Here is a 20,758-nt window from a genome sequence, read left to right on the forward strand (position 1 = left end):
TGTGGGAAGCAATGATAACACTCATCAATCCTTAAAGTATTGCCCTGTATTAATGAAATGTTGCTAAAGACCATCAATTACATATGCTTAGTGGAAGAAATATTAAATGTGTTCTTCTGAACACACTTCAGTAGTCTATGTACCTGTTCTCTTCCTGGTGAGGTTAATACACAAAGGAGGCTTAAAAACAATGAAAATGATTGTCTGATCATCCCCCCATCAACTAATCTTTTGATAAATCATAAAGGCAAAGGACCACACAGTAACAAACACGGCTCCAGACAATCAGAGCTCACGGTCACCTTTAAAATACAGGCCCGTGAGAGGCTCTACCACAGTGAGAGCGCTGTTGGCTGCCACAGCCGGACAAGAAAACTGAGTTTGCCTCAGAGCTCAGGAGAACTTTTTTACCAGGAGGAGGCATGGAAAACAGCCGCTGTTCAAGCTCTCAGAGGGCGGATCCCTCCCCTAACACAGGAATAGCCTTGCACTGCCGTGCAGCAGCTCTACACTACCACGCACTGCAGAGGAGGTCTCCCCCCACCCAGCTGAGCGGCTGCGCCTCGCCTACCTGCCTTCCCGGGCCGGTGGGATCCCCTTTCGGCGGCCCTGCACTGCTGCCGTTCCTGGGGAAGAGAAGAACAAGGCTGGGTTTGTTCGGCAGCGCTGACCCGCGCCTCGGTACTCATGCGTGACAGACACGGCGAGTCTGCGCTTCGAGTCTGCGAGGCGGCGGCCGCTCTCAAGCTGCACCCATGTCACGGGCAGCGCCTGCCGCCGGCGTTTCAGGGGCTCCTCCGCCGAAGCCATTGCTCCATCCCACCCGGTCCGTCAGAGGAGTTTGCTCTGCGCGTCCTGTGTCATGCACAGCTGCCCAGGGCAGAGCACAGGGGCGGCCGCCGCCTCCTCTGGGGGGCTTTTGTGATTCCCCCCCACACACACACCCCACACCACACCACACACCCCTGCTTGTGACTCCCATCTGCTCTGCAAACCGGGTGTGTCGCTGCAGCCGGGGCTGGGAAGTCGGAGCCGGCGGCAGGGGGGGATGGCGCGTGGGTTCCCAGAGGAGCCGCCCCCAGCAGGGTAGCTGAAGCAGCTCTGGGGGGCGCAGGGGGGAAATCGCAGCCTCCCCCCCCCCCTCCTGTCGGAGATGACAACGAGCCAATAATTTACGCCTCTTACCTGGGCAGCAGAGGGTCGCCGCTTGGCGGGAGCTGCGCCCCGGCGCTCCACGGAGACAGGGCTGTAAGACAGCAGCCAGGGTTAGCCGCGGGGCCGCTTGGAAAACTCAAGCGCTGCCACTTTTCTCCCCTCCACGCCACCCCCAGAGCAGATAAACCGGCTTCCCCAGAGCTGTGGCCCCGCGAGGCGCAGATCCCCCTTTCCCCCCGCGGCGCTTACCCCGCGTGCCGCCTGCGCCCGGGGGCTGCCCTGTGGCCCCTTTCCCCCACCACCACCACCACCGGAGAAAGGCAGCTGGAAGTGCGCTCACACAAGGCGTCGGGGTAGGAACCTGCCCTCCTCCCCACAGAACAACCCTCCTCCCCGGAGGCGCAGCTCACCTGGGGAGATCCAGACACAGGAGAGCGAAAGCCAGAGAAGCCACTTGGGGTGGAAGTGGGGATCCATCGGCTTGGACTGAGCGGGAGGCTCAGCTCCCCTGGAGAAGGAGGCAGGTGCTCTCTAGCTAAAAGCAAAGCCGGGCCGGGCCGCCTGCTCCCCTACCTGCAGGCTGGGCACATCTCAGCGCGGCTGAGCGCACAGCACTACGGGGTGGAAAGAAGAAAGGGGAGGACAAGCTCTCGCTTGCTCTTCCTACGTCTGGCTTCTCTTTTTCCCCTTTGTCCCTTCTCCAATGCTCAAATCTCTCACCAGCACCCCAAGCCCGGGACGCTGGGACTCCTCCTCTAATTATCATAATTCAGCCACCATCAAAGGCCCCCAACTGGTCCCTCCCCTCCTTCCCTGCGGTGGTGACTCCCTCACAATAACTTGAGACCTCAAGTGCAGTTCTAGTCTGCACAGCGACTAGGCAATATGGGCTGGAGGGATTCTATCCTCATCCATTGTCAGTGAATCCAAACTACATTTGCCTTGTTTACCAGTAAAACTATGTGATTTTTTTTATCTCACTACCAGGCAGAGAAACACACCTGGGGGCTGAAAAATGTTTTTTTCTAGCTTGTGCATAAAGAGTCTGCCCCTGTAATTTAGTGACTGACTCTGATGAGTATAGAAGAGCTCGTTCTCACATAACTGTATTTACTCTACAGTTACAACGGACTGAAAAAATTAGCTTTGCTACCAAGGTCAGCAGATAAGATTCCAAACTTTCATGGAAATGCAGGACTGGAAGGGACTTCTAGAGAGTCATCTAGCCCAGCCCCCTAAATAATGGTGTTTGGCTTATGTTTAGGACTGTCAATTAATCACAGTGAATACATGCTATTAACACAAAACAAATTAACTAGATTTTTTAAATGTCACGATAAATCGCACTGTAAAAATGATAAAAGAAACAGTATTTTTTCAATTCACCTCATAACTCCACTCAGTCCTATTTCTTATTCAGCCAATCACTAAGACAAACAAGTTTGTTTACATTTACAGGAAATAATGCTGTTTGCTTCTTATTTATGTCACCTGAAAGTGAGAACAGGTGTTTGCATGGCACTCTTGTAGCTGGCGTTGCAAGATATTTACATAACAGATATGCTAAACATTCGTATGCTCCTTCATCCTTCAAACTGCAGGCTCTAAAGTTTTACCTTGTTTTATTTTTGAGTGCAGTTACGTAAAAAAATCTACATTTGTAAATTGCACTTTCATGATAAAGAGATTGCACTACCGTATTTGTATGAGATGAATTGAAAAATACTTTTATCTTTTTCACATGGCAAATATTTGTAATCAGAACTAATATAAAGTGACACTGTATACTTTGTATTCTGTGTTGTAATTGAAATCAATATATTTGAAAATCTAGACAAACATCCAAAATATTTATAATAAATTTAAATTGGTATTCTATTATTGTTTAACAGTGTGACTAAAACTGTGATTAACTGTGACTTTTTTTATCTCGTGATTAATTGTAATTATTTTTTAATCATTCAACAGCCCTAGTTATGTTGTAATATTAGTTATATATTTGGGTGTCTAGAGGTTGTAGAGGCATCTTCTTCATTATTTAAATCAAATATACATAAAACAGGTATGTTGAGTAAGGTGTTATTTTATATGTCACTGTGACCATCACTGCACTGCATGAAAAGATTCAGAGAAGAGTAACAAAGATGATCAGTAGTTTGGGATGGCTTCCATACAAAGTGAGACTAAAAACATTAGGGCTTTTAGCTTAGAAAAGGGACAACTAAAAAGGACATGACTGAGATTTGTAAAATTATGAATGGTGTGGAAAAAGTGAATAGAGCAGTCTTACCCTTCCCACAAAAACCTGGGGTCCCCACATGAAATTGATAGGCAGCAGGTTTAATAAGAACAAGAGGAAGAACTGTGTCATACAACTCACAATTAACCTATGGAACTCATTGGCATGGGATGTTTTGATGGCCAAATATGTAACTGGGTTTTTAAAAAAAACCTAAATAAGTTCAGGAGGATAGCTATTCAATGGCTATTATTAGCCACAATGGTCAGGAATGCAACCCCATGCTCAGGGAAACCCTAAACCTCTGACTTCCAGAAGCCAGGAGGGAAAGACAGAGTGGATCACTCCAACTGCCCTGTTCTGTACACTTCCTCTGCAGCTCTGGTACTGCACACTGTCACAGATAGGGTACTAGGCTATTTGGAACATGGATCTGACACAGTATGGCAGTTCTTATGTTCTGAGATATTCTCCATCTTCTATATGTGTTATTTAAAAATATTATGGGATACTTTGGTTCTAGCAGTCCAGATGGAGACTTCACTTGTCTATCCTAGCACTTATGCTGGCAAAACCTTTGTCGCTCGGACGTGTGAAAAAACACACCTGTGAGCAACATAAGTTTTGCCAGCATAAGCACTTGTGTGAACAGTGCTACGTTGATGGGGAAACATTCTTCTGCTGACATAGCTACTGCCGCTCATTTAGGTGGGTTTATTGTGTTTTAAGTGTAGACTAGCCCCAAATCTTTGCAGAAACTTCCCTTGTAAAAACAATATCAGAAAGGGAGTACAGCCTAGTGGTCAAACAGGAATAGAAGTAAGTAGTGTAGAGTCTCTTCTCCATTCTGCTACAGACTTGCTCTGTGACCCTCAGCACATCATTTAGGACCTAATTTTGCACCTGGATCCATGCAGATACCAGGGCCTGGGCACTAGAAGTTCATTGCAAGAACTCGGGCTTTTAGGGCTCAAGCCTGCTCCTGTTGAAATCAATGAGAGTTTTCCTACTGGTTTTGATGGGAGCAAGAGGCGGACCTTAGTTACACCTCCTGGAGGCATGAGGAGTTTGAATTAATGAATTCTTGTAAAATATCAAGATCCTCTGATCTTGCACTGGAGATACAAGGTACTAGAGAAGTGGAAAGTATTATTAAAGGCAAATACATGGAAATATTGAAAGCTTACTCATTTTATTTTTTTTATTTATGTTAAGGAAAATTCAGGTCCACCATATCTTTAATTCCTTATGTGCATGTGTTCAAGGGTTTCTAAGTACTTTTGAAAATAGTAAAATCTTTAACTTGGTCATAGATATCCAATAGCAGGAGCAAAAGCAACTAAAAACCCACTCCAATATACAAGACATATTTCTAAATGTATATGCTACATATAACCATGAGCAATGAGGGCCTGAGCCCACAGCTGCACTGTACTCAGAATACTGGGATGAGAATATTTACACACAATTGCAGGTGCTACTTAATTAAAGACCCTAATTAAACAAAAGCCAGTCAGCAGTTCTAATCCTACAGATGCCCTAAGTAAAGGCAAGTACTATACAAATAGAAGAACATACAGAGAAGTCTTGCTACAAGAGAGTCCAATCACCAGAGCTTTCCTTCATTCACAATAAGGGCCTGTTGCGCAGTCCTGACCCAAGTAGAATTCCCATTGAAGGCAACAGGACTATAAAATCAAATCTTGTCAGAGAGGAGATGGAACAGTTACACAAACAATTTGAACACTAGAATCCATTAAAAACTAGTAGTATTTCAAAGAGCTGGATTCAGGCAAAAACAAATCATATTTGTAGCATGCGCCATACATACATGGCTAAGCAGGCAGATAAATCCACTATCAATAAAGAGTTGTTTTCAGGAAGTTTTCTATAAAACTCACAGTTAAGAGAACTGATCAGCACATTATTTAAATACAAATATACCAGCTTCTTGGAAAAAAATTTTTAAAGTAAAGAGAAAGATACAACAAGCATCTAGTTACTAAATGGCTACTTAAAGCTGGAGCTGTTTGGCTTTGCCAAATTTAAAGAGCCAACCTCAGGAAGGCATAATGGGAGGGGGAGTTCCTATAAGAGGGCAATCCTATACTAACAGAAAGAGAATAAGGGTAAATATACATGAAGGTATGGTGGGTTTTGTGTGTTACTCACCAATCTCCACTTCCTCCCACCCAGATATGTGGTAAGTTCAGAAAACTGGTTTCTAGTAATTAATTTTCTTTCAGGTTATTCAAATTCATTCTGTTTCATGCTGAGAAATTCTAATATTTCAGAAATAAGAATGTAATCCCCTGCTACCCTATAAGAGCATACAGCCACACACAAAAATTTACAGAAGCTAGAACTTGTCATGACTAAACTCAAACACCAGACTCACTTACTGAGAATTTATGGCAGGTGAGGATCTGCCACTATCAGCTTCAAGCCTCCCTGCTTAATATAAGCATTAGCTTAACTAGCATCAGTATAAAAGGGTCAGTATAAAGTAAGTTTCATAGCTTCAAATTTATCATTGAATATCAAAATAAGAGAGGAAGAAAGAAATGCTGAGAAAACAGAGCATAGCTAGGGCTAAGTTGATATTGGTGACTTCCACAACCTCTAGTAACTCTACTCCTTTCTCATTATAAACTCACAATCCTGAGCTCCATCACTCTGATTGCCTCTGTGTGGAAATACTTTTCACACTCACCTCCCCCTCTCTCCTACCTCTTACTTCCTTCTCACTCCTCTATTCCTCTCTTCCATCTTTTTCCTCCTTCCTAGATCAGTCCTCTTTTTGATCCCTTCTCTCTCTCTCTCTCCCTCCCTTCTTTATTCTTTCCCTCTTCCATCTGCTGTCCCCTCCCTCCCCTTCATTCTTCAGGTTTGCATATCTTATAACAGAAGCTTTAGAGACTGCCAGTGCCAGGTGAGAACTGTCTCAAATGAAAAGAGTCCTTTTCTGACTGCTTTAGGAAGTCTGTTAACAGTAAGTCATTAAAAAGATTTTTTTTCTCCCTTTGTAATTTGTCCCTGTGGATTGTGTTTCTTGCTGCAACAATGATGAAATGAACATTTACTGAAATAATGGAAAATTGATGATATTTTCATCAAGAATTCCATCAATCTGTAAACATTGGAGAGATTGAAAGTGAGAAAGACAGACAGGAAAAGGTTTCTCTTTAATTTCCTCATAATTATTTCTAAATAATCCCAAACCGGTATTTTCGGCTGCACACTGCCTTCAGCTCAAGGCAGGACCCCATATTCACCATGTCCTGTCACTGGCCACAAGGCCTTTGATTCTACTGACATCAATGGGAATTCTAAAAACAGATCAAAAGCAACATGATTCAGTTAACACAGACAAAATAAATAATGCAACCCTTTTTTGGGACCAACTATAAAAGTATGCAAGGTTTTTTTCACTGAAACCTTTCTATTGGATATAGGTAAAAGTGATTGCAGTGCCTACCTTTTCCACTTTTTCTTCATGACCAACAAACAACCTCTGGAACCCAGAGAAAGCCCATTTAGATGTGTTCTATATTTGTTAAGAAGGAATTTCTGCCCCAACGCTAACAAGGAAAAATAATTAAATCAAATTTTCATATGGTTTATCATTGATACAATGGAACTTTCAGAACCATTGCATAGCTTACCAGTTCTCAACCATGCTGTTTCAAAAGGTGGGATGGGATGTGTTTGTGGACTGCATACTGTATATGTACTTTATGTGCTTATGTACAGAGTACATGACATCTGTCATAACAGAACATTAGTCCATCAAGTCCATTATCCTGTCATCAATGAGTTCTATACCAGATGATCCAGAGGAGGTATATAAAACCTCCATGATACACCTAATTCTGCATTATCATGTTATAGGGAGGAAGCTCTTTCTGACTTCACCTGACCAATTTATCACCTGAAGCATGAATTTTATCTTACAAAAAGATTTGCCTCCATAATATCTTGCAGCTGTGAGTTCCACAGGTAAGTTATACATTATGTTTAAAAAAATTTTTTTTAAACATATTGCCTCTAAATTTCAAGTGGCTTTCTTTTCTTGCATTATATGACATAGTAAAGACAGTGAGTTTCCCCAGCTGGCCTTCCTGGTACCCTTCATTTTATTTTATCTATGTAGGAGACAAGGGAAAGATAAGATCATGCATCTTGTGCTTGGAGGGAGTGGCCTTTCCATGACCCTTGATGTTGGGAGTTGCTACAGGGACAAGACAAGGGGTTTGTATGGTGGAGGCACCTCTGCTCAGAGCAGATTTTAACAATGATTTCTGAAATGATGCTTAATACATTTTTGCCTTTGTCTATGCTTAAAAATAAAATGTGTTCAGCTGCTCACATTGCTGACACTCAGTGTCAGCACCGGGTAATTTTTTGTATCATTGACAAGGCTTTGAGGGCATTAGCACAGTCTAATAACATACAGAAGGAAGTAGATTTGGCCAGGATTGATCTTCCAATAGGCAATTTGGCATTATCAGTTGGAAAGACTTAGAGCAATTTCTAAAGGACGCAGTTCAGTGAATGCATTCCTCACAGAATGAATTTCACTGATTCCAGTTCCTTCCAGTTTGTGCCTGGTTGTATTTGTTTTGTCACATCTATTTCATACAAAATGTTATCCTGTCTAATGTTATCCTGGGAAGCAAATAGGCTATAAGTTTTGTTCTCTTTGGATTTACATATGTCAATCAGGAGTAGTTCTGTTAAAGTTATTGGAGCTACCCTGTTGTAATACCAGTGCAAGTGAGAGGAGAATAAACCCTAAATGATACTAACAAGGGAAATTACTCAAGATGAGATCAGCCTGAGAGTACTGAAGCAGATTTGGGTTAGGACCCATTGGCCTGATTCTGATCCCAATTAGGTAATGGAGCTATGCTGAGGGGGCAGGGGTGGAACTGGTGCAAGCAAGATCAAAATATCAGGCCTTGTGGTTTCAAATATAGTGTTTAATTTACTATCATAATTACTTCACTTTTAATTGAATATTTGTGGTAGGTGTCACATGAGAGATGGAATTAAAATATCACACATCTATCTTCATTCTGCAATGAAAACATCTGACATGAAAGTTTTTGTACTGAAATATATTAATCACTTCTCAAGTTAGATGCAACTTGCAATTTACAACCCCAGTGTGTTGCAATGCATGCTATCAGTTTACTTGGGGCCAGCTTTTCAAAAGATGCAGTGAGGCACCTTCTAGAATATACAAAGGTGCCTAAGCCGATTAAACATCTAATTCCCACTGAAATCATTTCTCTGATATGATACCATGTTAATGCCTTGGTCCGGCATACTCTCACTGAAGGTATTGGGTCTACTACTGTGCCTAAAGTAAAGTACAAGAGAGAGAAGGTGGGTGAGGGAATATCAGCTTTTGTTGGTGGAAGGTACAAGCTTTTGAGCTACACACAGAACCCTTCTTCATGTTTGGAAGAGGAAGCAGAGTGTCTGAGGTGGGACAGATTGTTAAGGAGAAGGGTCGAGGCATATTGGAGGTGGTCACTTGAAATGAAGAGGGCAATTGGGGGCTCTGTGTAGCTCAAAAGCTTGTACCTTCCACCAAGAGAAGATGGTCCCATAAAAGATATTACCTACCTCATCTCTCTCATTTCCTGGGACCAACACAGCTACAACAACACTGCAGTAAAGTAAAGTATGTGCATTGCTTTTGCTTTCACCCAGATTCTGGAAGGTAGTATTTCCTAGTGATCACATACCCTTAAGCTCCTGTGCTCCCCAGGCCTGATGTTTTCTGAGCCTGTCCCAGACCTCTTCCTTTCGCTCTCCACCTTCCAAATTCCTGTCTCAAACTCTCTCTTCAGACTCCAGATTTAAGTCCCAATCTTCCGCTTACTTTAACTCCCAGACTCCCTCTCCAGGATCCCATCCAATCTCAGTTTTACCCCCAAACTCTTCACCCCAGTCTTCTAGGTTCCTTAAGGCTTCTAAACTACCCTGCTCCCCCACCTCCAACTTCTTGTCTGATCTCAGTCCTCTCTTCCCCCTCACTGGCTTCCAGTTCTAGTCTCCCCGTCCAGCTCCTTGTCTGGTCTCATTGGTTCCCAATGTGGGCTCTGTTTACCCACTCCGCTGGCTCCCGGTCTCCTTGCCCAGCTAGTTCCAGTCTGTCTTCCACCCAGCCCCACCCACTCATGAAATCCCTGTCCCAGTCTCCTACCTCCAAGCTCTTTGTTCCAACTACTCCCTCCATCAGGTCTGCTTCTTGTCCTATCTATATTTGATTCAGGCTGCTTTCTTCTCCACCTTGGCTGGGTGCCAACAGAGCACAAGACAGATAGGTTGCTTTCAGTTCTATGCCTAGTACCTCCAGTACCACATCAGCTCCCACTAGTGGAGAGAAACAATTACAGGGAAGTCCTTTTCAAAACCTGCTATGGTGCATGCTCAGTGCATACAGAATCTTCAGAGAATGTAGCCACCAAACTCCCAAAGCCTCTAATGAGAATGTGAGAATGGAGATTTTCAAAGGCTTATAATTTGCCCTAATTTGGCTGATTTTTCATGGGAAGAGTACAAGTTGCAAGCCTTCTTGCCAAATATAAAGTCCTTGCTCCAAGCATGGGAGGTGCTAAAGCATTTCAAACAGTTGTAAGAATTTTTTTTTATCTTGGCCTAAACAGCATATTTTCCACTAATCTCATTTTTGGAAACAGCTGAATTGTTTTAGCTGAAACTTGAAAAAATCAGCTTGAGGCACTGAAAATTTCAGCTTCAACAGTTCAAGTTTGGTAAAGTTTTAAGCAACTGAAAATAGAGTGTTATAGTGGAAAGTATCAGGCAACCTTGACTATAAGCAGTGTTACCAGCTCCGCTTATAATATAAACTGCATCAAATAGTTTGTCAACTATTTGTGTGCATTTCTTCTTCATTCAGCTGTGTTGGCTTTCATTAGTGACAAGCTCTTGTCTATGTTTCAGGAAAATAATGTGTCTCTCTGCTAGAGAGCTGCGCATATATTGAAACTTGTCCTCTTGAATATAATTAATTAGAGTCCTAGCTCCACATCCTCTGCAGTGCCTATATTTTGCTGGGGTAGTGAAGCAGAAGAGAGCATCAGAGAGCCAGTTACAGCTCCCTGGTGCTCAGGTTTTACCCCAGCCAGGTTTAATTCAGACAGCTTTTAACATCTCCAAGAAATCATCTGCCAGCATGCTACGTACACCCACCACACACATACACATACACACACAGACTGGATGCTGAGGAGGTGATGCAGGAGCCAGCCCTATGCCTGTGGGGGATTCCCCCAAACCAGGGGAATTCTCAGTTTGTGAGATGTGGTCATAGGTACAGGAACTAGGGGTGCTGCCACACCTCCTGGCTTGAAGTGGTGTCCATTATATACAGGGTTTACAGTTTGGTTCAATGGCTTTCAGCTCCCCCACTATAAAAATTGTTCTAGCACTCCTGGATATGATCAGTTTCAACTCTATTTGTGCTGCCAGAATAATGCAAAGAGAGCAGAGTGGGGACCAGGATTTTGACTCTAGTCTCGTCTTAGTCTGAAATTTATTCCTGTTAGTACTGTATATATGTTATAATTACAAATTTATATGCATATAGCACATGTCATAAGGTATAAGAATACAGCTTGTTTTTAATACAATGTATTTTGGAGACTAGGACTGGATTTAGGGGCAGGCGACCCAGGTGACCACCTGGGGTGCCAGGCTCAGAGTGCTGTTTTTGTTGTTAGCGACAAAAGGAAAAATAGAATGTTTGAAGTAAAATGTTTCAGGTGTTCCGTATGTGGATTCATTTTTCACTAACCTCCTAGAATGTTCTGGACTTTTGTAGAATCTTGTGGAATCTTCCAGACTTTTTGAGAACTATGGAGGTAGTAGGAGGGCACCAAAGATGCTCCTCACCTGGGGTACCATTTGGTCTAGGACTGACCCTGTTGCAGTGGCGTACAGTGGGTCTCTGGCGCCTGGGGGTCAATGCTTACATTTGTGCTCCCCCTCTCCTTCTCACTGGGGGAGGGGGCCCTGTGCTGTTGGGGGGGAGGGCATGGCTCAGGGGCCCACACTGCTGGGGGGGAGACACACAGCCAGGGAGAAGCACGCTGCTGGTGGGGGGGAGACATCTGGGAGGGGCGACACAGCCGAGGGGGACACACTGCTTGACGGGCAATGGATGGGAGGGTACACTGCTTGAGGGGAGGAATACACGGCTAGGAAGAGGGCGCTACTTGAGGGTGGGGGGACAGATGGCCGGGGGACGCACTGCTGGGGGGTTGAACAGATGTCCCAGGGGCGCACTGCTTGAGGGGAGGCACACATGGCTGAGGGGATGGGAGTGCTGCTTGCATGGGCGCGTCAGAGGAGCAGACAGAAGGGGAGTGGCACTTCCAGGGGCTGGGGACTAACCCAGTCTTGTGTCAGCCTGAGTCTGGACTCGCTCCCAGCACCAGCAACATGGGCCCCCATCCCTCTGCAGGTCCAGCCTCTGGTCCCCAGCCCCCCCCCCCTCCCAGCTGAGCCCCACCCTACCCCAACCCTCTCCCACATTGTGCTGAAGGGCCCGGGTGCCCCACTCCCAGGCCAATGCCCTGGGCTATGGCCCCCTCCCGCCACCCATCAGTACACCACGGCCCTGTTGGAGATCATCTAAGCTGAGCATTTATTTATTTGCATTGCTGCAGTGCCCCAGTCAGAATCCCACATCACCACCTCTGCTGTCTTTGTGGCTAACATCATTATAATAATGTAACTTCCTGTGACATTGTTTTATAGAAGTGTGTATTATTAGATCATATTTATTAAGTAAATGAATGTGTATTGATGGAAAACTGTAAAAATTGTTTTTGGAGTGGGGCCGGGTTGATTTAAATCCACCAAAGCAAATGATGCAGAGGTGAGGCTTCTATCATATCAGCCTTTTCAGATGCAAATTTGTTTTATGAACATAATGCTATTAAGGCCCAAAATATTTTGCATTTATAAAGAATATTACTGAGATCACAAATGCTTTACAAAGTGCCACCCAGATTGTGCAAGATGCTGAGCCTCTTCGCTCTTATGTGGTCAAAGAGAGTTGCACACACTCCACACCTTTCAGGATGTGGCCTAAAAGGCATACCAAAAATGCCATGATTTAAAACTCAGACTGGAAATTGCTCAAGTGTTTTGGTTCAATAAACTCTCACGGGATTCTTCATGCCCTCAGCCTCCTCCAACAAAATTACAAGTGTTGTCATCTCTAGTGATTTTTATCAGAAGTCTTGCAATATATGTTGGTTTTATTAAAGCCCCAGCTCCCAGTGAGATGGGCTTATGAGAGATTCTCAACTTCTATTTTTTCTTAAAAGTCTTTGTGGTAGTATTGACAACCCCCAAGCATTCAGAAATCATGAGTCAATGCAGCCCTAAAAAAACCAAATCAAAACCAACTTTGGGTTCTCTTTTATTTGCCTCCTGGGGTTAGAGCATTTGAGATTCACATATAGAAGCTTTTCTTTATAAGTACAAAGGCTAAATACTTTTTTTTTTTTTTTTTTTTTTTAATTAAAGCTGAAATGCTGAGATAATTGCTTGAGTATTCACCTAGGTCTAGGGCTTTAAGGAAAACACCAAAAATTACAAGACTTATGATCAAATCCTGAGAGTTGGCAATGCTGTGACAGGGGTGCCGAGAACAGGTTGAAAACGTGGCTGACCGTACCCTATAAGTTCAAATCCCCAGAACCCCCCACCCTGCAAAAAAACAAACAAACAAAAAAACCTCTCAAAATGTATTTTTTAAAAGAAAACTCATGATTTGTAAGCCAATCTTATGGCTTTGGGCGCCTGATTCATGACTTTTAAATATTTGAGGCTGACAAGAGGGCAGTGAACAATTTGCAACCACCAGGTGGAAGGGAGCAAGTAGAGTGGGTGCCCCCCCGGCCTGGGGAAAGGTAATGAGTTACAAAAATGGGTTGGGGGGCGAGGGAGCGGAGCTTCAGCACCTGTTAGTGTCAAGGCTGTCTCCGCGCTTTCGCTTTGACTGTGGATAGCGTCAGTGGCTACCTAGAGTGAAGGGAGGCGAGCCAGAGAAGGAAGTGGAGGAGGAGAAGGGACGGAACGGGGTGAGCAGGCACTTCGCTGAGCGGCAGGTGCCCTGTCGCCGCCCCCAGCCTTTCCAGCCGGGCCGCGCCGCGCCGCTCCCTCTAGCGCAGGGCGCGGGTTCTGCACCCCTGGCCGCTGCCGGGGACCAGGCGGAGCCGCAGCGGCTGCTACCCTGGAGCAGGAAACGAGCCCGAGGGACGCCGCTGCCTCGGGGCTCCCCTTGTCATGGAGCGAAAGGTAGCCCGGGAGTTCAGGCACAAGGTAAGAGCGCAGCAGCGCGCTGCCCTTTGCAGTCGGTGGGTGACTGGCTCACCAGGCTGCACGGCGCGGCCGGTGGCTGCTGCTGAGCCGGGGAGGCGAGGGGACATTTTGCTGCAACTATGGACTCGTGGTGTCAGTTAACCCGGATCCCGGGGAAGTGGGTGAAGTGCGGAGCAAAGCTTTTCTCCCCGAGCGGTGGGAACAAAACCTCTCCAGTGTGGACTCGAACTTCACTTACTGGCAGGACGTCTAGTGCGAGGCGCAGCAAGTTGATGGCTTGAAATGGGCCGGACAAATTGGTTTTATCTGGTCTGTCTCCATCTCCTATTGAATTTGACCTGGATTACAGGCCTCCCAAACTGGGGCGGTGTAAAACAAACAGGAACCCTACACTGTTAGTTCTATACAGGTCACTGGACGAATGCACAAAAAGAAGAGGAGACTTAAAACTGTTTTAAAAAACCTCTCAGAAAAAATTGTGTCCCTGGGAAGAAGGGAGTCTTGGCAGGGCTGCATTTATTGAACAAAAGCTGTTTTGTTTTTTCCATCGAAACAAATCTATATTAGCCAGTCCACAGTGGGGAAAGTAAACCTAGCCCCCCCAAGTTAAATAATCACCATTTACCCTAACCAGCATCCATGGCCAATGTTCAAAAGGATTCTGTTTGGTTTTTCATTTATATGTGCAGTGGACCATGCACAGTCATATGCAAATATTCTTTATGTATCTAGCTATCCAGTTTTCATGGCATGTAAGGTTGTAATCTACCCCACACAAATGCTCATTCAGTGAGGCCCATAAAGGTGTGTGCACAGTTAGTCTGTCTTTGAAAAACTGAGTCTTGCATCTGAGCTCAGCCTTAAGCAACTGCTTAAAATATCCTTAAAGTTTCCAGTGCAGTTTTGTTCAAACTTTAAAGATCTTTGTCAGGCATCTGATTTTTGCAGTTCCCCTCAGTGGCTTTTTAGATGACGGTTCATGTATTTTATGTATTTAATATAAAATTGCAACAAAAGCCTTAATAAATAAATCGGTTTGAATGAGGTAGCAAGACTGAGAGGAAGCATCTATGGGGAAATATAAATTAAGGCTCTGAATATGTTTTGATATTAAAATATCTAAATGATTACAGATGCCTAATAAAATGTCTGCCTTGCTAACCATCACTGTCTCTACCTCTGGGTGGCGTGGGGTTGGGTTGGGCAACAGATCTGATAGGCCTGTGCTTCTGAGGCAATAATTATGTTCTTGGACATTGAACCTATTCCCTTTCATGTTGGCAATAATCTATAAATCATCCTAGGTCTCGTTCTGCTAACCCATATTCAGCAAATGATCTTTACTCTCAGGACACTTCAGTAAAAGTAAATGGTATGAATGTGAGAATAATGATTACCCACCTAAAGGAGTTTCTGGACCAGCCCCCTTGCTTAAACTGTTAAATCAACATGGTTTTAGTGACACAGTAATATTAGTTTTAATTTGTTTTGCATCCATAACTTCAAATATTTATTCTTTTGAGTTAGAACAATAAAATATGCCCATACACAAGTTTTGAGTCTCCTATCAATCGAATTAAATTTGTATTTGATTTTGTAATGTTAATCAGTTTCCTTTGTATGAAGCAGAAGCCCAAAATATACATTGTATCCCAACATATTGACTAGTGCTTCAGTCTCCTCTAACTCTTCTCAAGGGACAGGAGAAACAAATGGACACTGCAGTATGCCTTGGAACTTTAACTATCCTGTATTTCACTTTCCTTATAGTTTTTGATATCACATGGCTCAGATATTTTTCACAATATTTTTTCTACAGAATAAATAAAGGTCAACTGAATAACAGATTATTATGCACATATAATTAAAATATTATGTGACTTAATACATTTTATTAATATTATAAATTAAAAACAAGGAAATATCATGGATTTAAATAATGTGAAAACAATCCACAAGGAAATTATTTGCTTAGTTGTATTCTATATTCAAAGTTACAAAACTGCTGTTAAGATTTCCTGGAATAATGAGTGTATGGTATCTCAATATTAACAGACCTTATTTTCTGATTATGCCAGTAAAGTTTTATTTCCCAATGAAAGTGTCTGTATTTTTTTTTTTTAAAGCATTTTCTCTAACTGCAGCAAGGTAATATAAACTCTCAGACACGTGATCCTGTGACGTTTGACCCTTCGAGTAATAGTTTATATATATCCTTGTGCAAGGGACAGTTCTAACAGCCGTGTGTTAAACAACCAGGCCACAGATGTTCATTGTACCAAGACTCCTTAGAATTGATTTTGTTTTCCAGTTTGTCAGAATTTAGAAAGGGCAGGAAATGTCACACTGTTCATTACTGGTTTGTTTGTATCCCTTCTAGGTTTAATGGTGTATATATTGAAGCTCATTTAGGAAAAAAACAAATTTGCATGTGCCATGGTGTGTTCATACTTACATAAAGTATCTTTCTGTCTCTGCATTCGTCTACTAATAATGCATTTGATTTTTAAATCAGTAATGGCTGCACTGATAGTAACAGGAACTGCTAGGCTGGATTAAATCAGTGATCAAAAATCCTGTCTTTAACAGTGGCCAGTATTAGATGCTTCTGAGGAAAGTGAAAGAAACTCCATAATGGACAGTTTCCTATGAGAAGTTTTTTCCTTATGCCTGCAAGAGGTTGGCTGCTTCCTGAAGCACAAGGATTTACATTCTTTCTGTGTGGTTTTTTTTTTTTTTTAGTGTCTAATGTAAATGTGGTTGTTCACTTTATCCATATAACATCTGATACTCTTTAATCGGTTTTTTACCTCAGTGATATCTTCTTTTAGCAAGTTCCACTGATTAATTATGCAGTGTGATAAAAGGAAACACTGTTGTCAGTTTTAAATTTGCTTCCTTTTAATTTCATGGAATTCCTTCTTGCATTTGTATTTTAAGAGTGTAAATAGAAGTATTCAGCTGACCTTCTCTGTACTATTCATTATTTTCTATAACTCTGTCCTAAATCTCTGACACTGACTCCTATGTAAGTTAACCAGTTCCAGTCTGTTCAATCCCTTTTCATATGGAAGTTTTTCCATGCTTCAGGTTTCATCATCTATCTCTGAATGCCTTCCATATCTGCTATATCCTTTTGAGATAGGGAAAGCATATAAGTAAGAGCATACTATTGATTTATACGACATAACATTTTCAGTATTTTCCTTATGCATCCTGACATGTTGTTTGGTTGGATTTGTTGACTGCGCTGGTTTTCACTGAGCTAATTTTTATATCAATAAACACTGTAGGTTGAGTAAGTGTGACATCCCGCTTTTCCCCATCACCCAATGAAAACATTTAAAAGAAAATGTCAATTTATGGGACACTTCTGTACCAGGCCTTAACACCCACACAATCCATTTGCCACTTACATTCTTCACATCTTCTACCTCCAGCAGATAAGGAAACATATTAATCTCCCTCACAATATAATAGAAAACATTAATTACAATCTCAGGAACATTAGCAAATAATCAGGGTACACATCTGTGCGCAAGTTAAATATGCAGTGTGTTATGTGATTGAGGGGAAGTCTGAGTTAAACACTGTCCTAAGGTGATGAACATTTAGTGTGTCTTTCTCCATTGAGGTAGAAGGAGCTTTTTTGTGAAGATGCAAAGTATGTTACCATCAGTGAAAACATGATGTGAGGAAATTAAGGTAGTAAAACGATAAAAATTATATGTAGCAAAATCTCTAGTCTTAAATGTGTGTGGAACATTTTCCTGCAAGTTTTTGTTAGGCTGATGTCTTCTGCTGTTTCTTATGTCTGTTTTTGTTTGCAATAAAGTGCTGTTTTACCTCAGCAAATAATCTATTTAATGTTCTTAACAGATTAAGAGTAGATATGCTGTACGTGAGCCAAAAAGCAACCAATCATCCACAATAATCTCACATTTAAAGAACCAACAGCATGACTACAATTGTCTTTCATTTTTGTATTAGGCAAGTCAAAAACACATATTTGCTGTTTTCTTTTGATTCTGCATCACCGTTAGCATTCCAGTATCTCTTTATTACCCATGTTAATGCAATTGAAGTATAATCTATTGGAATCAGTCAAAATATACAATATCCTGCTTTCCAGTGCACAATAAAACAAAAGGTCTGATTTATCTCACTCACATTGATGTTAATCATAACCATAAATCAGCAGAGTTTCAACAATGTAAAACTGGGTTAAGTGAGATTAGAATGTGGCCCATAAAGTCTATTAACCCATATAAATGACCATGTTTCATAACAAACCATAAAAAATTAAAGGAAATGGGGAATCCTCATCCAGTGGGGTTGTTTCTTGTCAGAATCTGTTCTTGGCTCAGAGCAATTTAATCATTGCTGGTAAAGATGCTGCAGATGACACAATTTGGTGAAGGAATAAAATACTCAGGGCAGCTCAGTTCTGCAGAGTGGTCTAGTTCACATGGTAAACTAGACTTAGTTTGAACAACACATGGTTTCTAATACAGCTAATGCAAGGTCAAATATCTAGCAACCAAAAATTGAGGTCAGACGTTAGAATAGGGGACTGTATTTTTCAAAGCAGTTACTCAAAATAAATGTCATGGTGTATTACCAACTGAATATGAGCTTGCAATGCAGTGTGGTGGCTATAAGAGAGCAGGTGCTATCCTTGGACATATAAACGGGAATATCTAGTAGAAGTCAGAAAGTGGGAAGTGTTATTACCACTGGATATAGCATTAAGGACACTTAGTGGAATACCATGCCCAGTTATGGCTGTCCATGCTTTAAAAAGAACATTGGCAAACTGGAAAGGATTCAGAAAAGAACTGAAGGAGGAATTATTTGAATTCTGGAAAAGCTGCCTTGATAGTGAGAAGCTAAAGGTCAATCAGCCTAGTTTATCAAAGAGAATGTTAGGAGGTGAACTGATCATAGTTTATAAGTACCTATGTGGGGAAGAGATTTCTGGCAGTAGAGGACTCTTTAAGTTGACAGACAAGAGCCAATGGACAGAATCTGAAGCTAGACAAGTTCAGATGAGAAATAAAGGACAGATTTTTAACAATGAGGGTAATTAACCATTGGAACACATAATAATGGATGTGGCATATTCTCCATCACTTGGAGTCTTTTAAATCTAGATTGGCTTTTTCTAAAAAAATTAAAAAAAAAAAAATGCTGTAGCTCAGTGGTTCCCAGTCTTTTTGGCTCAAGGGCCACAGATACCATTTTTACAACCCTGAAGTGCCACCAGTATGCACTGCCTCCCTCCTTGCTGATCTCCCATCCCCCTGGCTGCAGCAAGGAAACCATATGTGTCCTGTAGCCCCGTGTGCTCCAGCTGGGTCCCTAGGCAGTGGGTCCCTTCTGCAGCCAGGAAGACGGGAGATCAGTGCTCCCCTCCCTCTGGTTCCAGCAGGAACCCCAGCACTTATAGACCCAGGTGGAGCACTGTGCCATGCTCCCTGCTACAGCCAGCGGGAGGGGAGCGCTGATCTCCGATCCCTTTGGCTGCTGTAGCTCAACTGCAAGTTATAGGTGTAATGCAGGAATCACCTGAGGAAATTATATTGCCAGTGTTATGCAGGAAGTCGGAGTAGATGATCATAATGGATCCTTCTGGCCTTAAAATCTATGGAATTGTATATCCTTATTCCTCCTCTTGAAAGTCTTCCATGTTTTTATTTCTCAAGGATTAGATTGGTATAAAATGCTGATATTTTGTGTTATTGGGCCAAATCCATTCTGGGATTGTCCCTACACAGGGACCCACTGTACTTGGCAAAGTGCACATGTAACACAACAGAGCCTGTCCCAAAGAGCTTACAGCATAAGCAAATGATAAGAGACAACAGATGAATACAACAGTCCAGTGAGTGGGGAAGAGAAGGCTGCTGGAAAATGATAATGTTGAATGGGATATACTGCAGTTGGAGCACATGAGCTACCTAGTTGTCATTAAGTGTTTGTTAGGTATCCCAGGTGCGAGAGAAATATTAAAGATGATACCAGTGGTGGCTTTGCAGACTTTTATGGGGAGCTTCTTCCATGCATAAGAGGTAGGATGTGACAGAGCGCAAAGATGTCTGAGGGGAAAATTTGATGAGCCAGCACCACAGACTGGTATTGTTGAGAGGGTGGGGAGCAAAATCTCAATAATGCATTAGAGTTTATAGGTAGAGTTTCATAGATTGAAGGCCAGAATGGATCATTAATAGATAGGGCAGGGCCCAGCCATGAACAATCTTTAAGGTGAAGAACAAGCATGTTTGCAGTGGAAAAGTGGAACCCAGTGGAGGGTTGTAGTTTGGGAGAGGGGTGATGCAATCAGAGCAACAGGCTGAGAAAATGATCTTAGAAGCAGCATTTTGAATGGACTGGAGTACATTTGTCAAGTGTGCATTTGTCAATGCAGAGAGAAGGAGGTAGTGTTAGTCAAGTCATGAAATGATGAGGGTATTGTTGAGAATTTTGATGGACTGGACAGAGAGAAAAGGCAAACAGAAACAGCAAATTTAGACACTGTTTCTCCCTCTTGCTGATGAAAACTGAGAGGAGTGGAGGTCATGCTACCCCCACCTAAAATTAAACATATGGCAGCTACAGCACCATGATTAGACATGGCAGAATTCAGGTTTTATTTTTTTATATAATTTTGATGGATATCAGCGTTTATTTGTAAAGATTTTTTTCCCCATTTTTTATCAATTTTAAATTTTCAGAGATGTGGGAAATTATATGATTTGGACAAGGGAAGGTCAATTAATAATTATTTAATGACATTAGATGTTGAGATTCAAAAAGTTAAAGATTTATAACTGTTCAGACACAAATTGTCAACATCGCATGTCAAAATATACATGTCCAATATAGTTAAATCAAACTCTAGTAAGTTCTCAAGCAGCATTTTTCTTTCTTTGCCTATCTGTAAAGTTTTGATATTTTTCATCAGTTTGTCTGTACAGTGAAATGGGCATTGAC

At 42.4% G+C, this 20,758-nt stretch overlaps 2 protein-coding genes across 5 annotated transcripts in view; one reads left to right on the forward strand and one right to left on the reverse strand.

The window, feature by feature from the left end:
* OTOG (otogelin) overlaps positions 1–6,180 on the reverse strand; it is a 167,274-nt gene extending 161,094 nt beyond the window's left edge. The window contains exons 1-3 of the mRNA XM_067540669.1: positions 6,125–6,180; positions 1,186–1,769; positions 572–626 (exon numbers count right to left, since the gene is read on the reverse strand). The gene's annotated coding sequence lies outside the window, so the exon portion shown is untranslated. The remainder of the gene's footprint in view (positions 1–571; positions 627–1,185; positions 1,770–6,124) is intronic.
* USH1C (USH1 protein network component harmonin) overlaps positions 5,854–20,758 on the forward strand; it is a 102,639-nt gene continuing 87,734 nt past the window's right edge. For 2 of the 4 annotated variants that reach the window (XM_067540670.1, XM_067540671.1), the window contains exon 1: positions 13,649–13,765. In XM_067540670.1, coding sequence (XP_067396771.1) covers positions 13,730–13,765 — 36 coding nt within the window. In that variant the 5' untranslated portion in view covers positions 13,649–13,729. Of the gene's footprint in view, positions 6,387–7,285; positions 7,394–13,648; positions 13,766–20,758 lie in introns of those variants that run through there. The other 2 variants (XM_067540673.1, XM_067540672.1) reach the window with 2 other exon arrangements.

This window comes from Emydura macquarii, unplaced genomic scaffold (assembly GCF_026122565.2).
Source record: "Emydura macquarii macquarii isolate MOO-44397 ecotype Brisbane River unplaced genomic scaffold, CSIRO-AGI_Emac_v2 contig_587, whole genome shotgun sequence".
Taxonomy (NCBI): domain Eukaryota; kingdom Metazoa; phylum Chordata; order Testudines; family Chelidae; genus Emydura; species Emydura macquarii.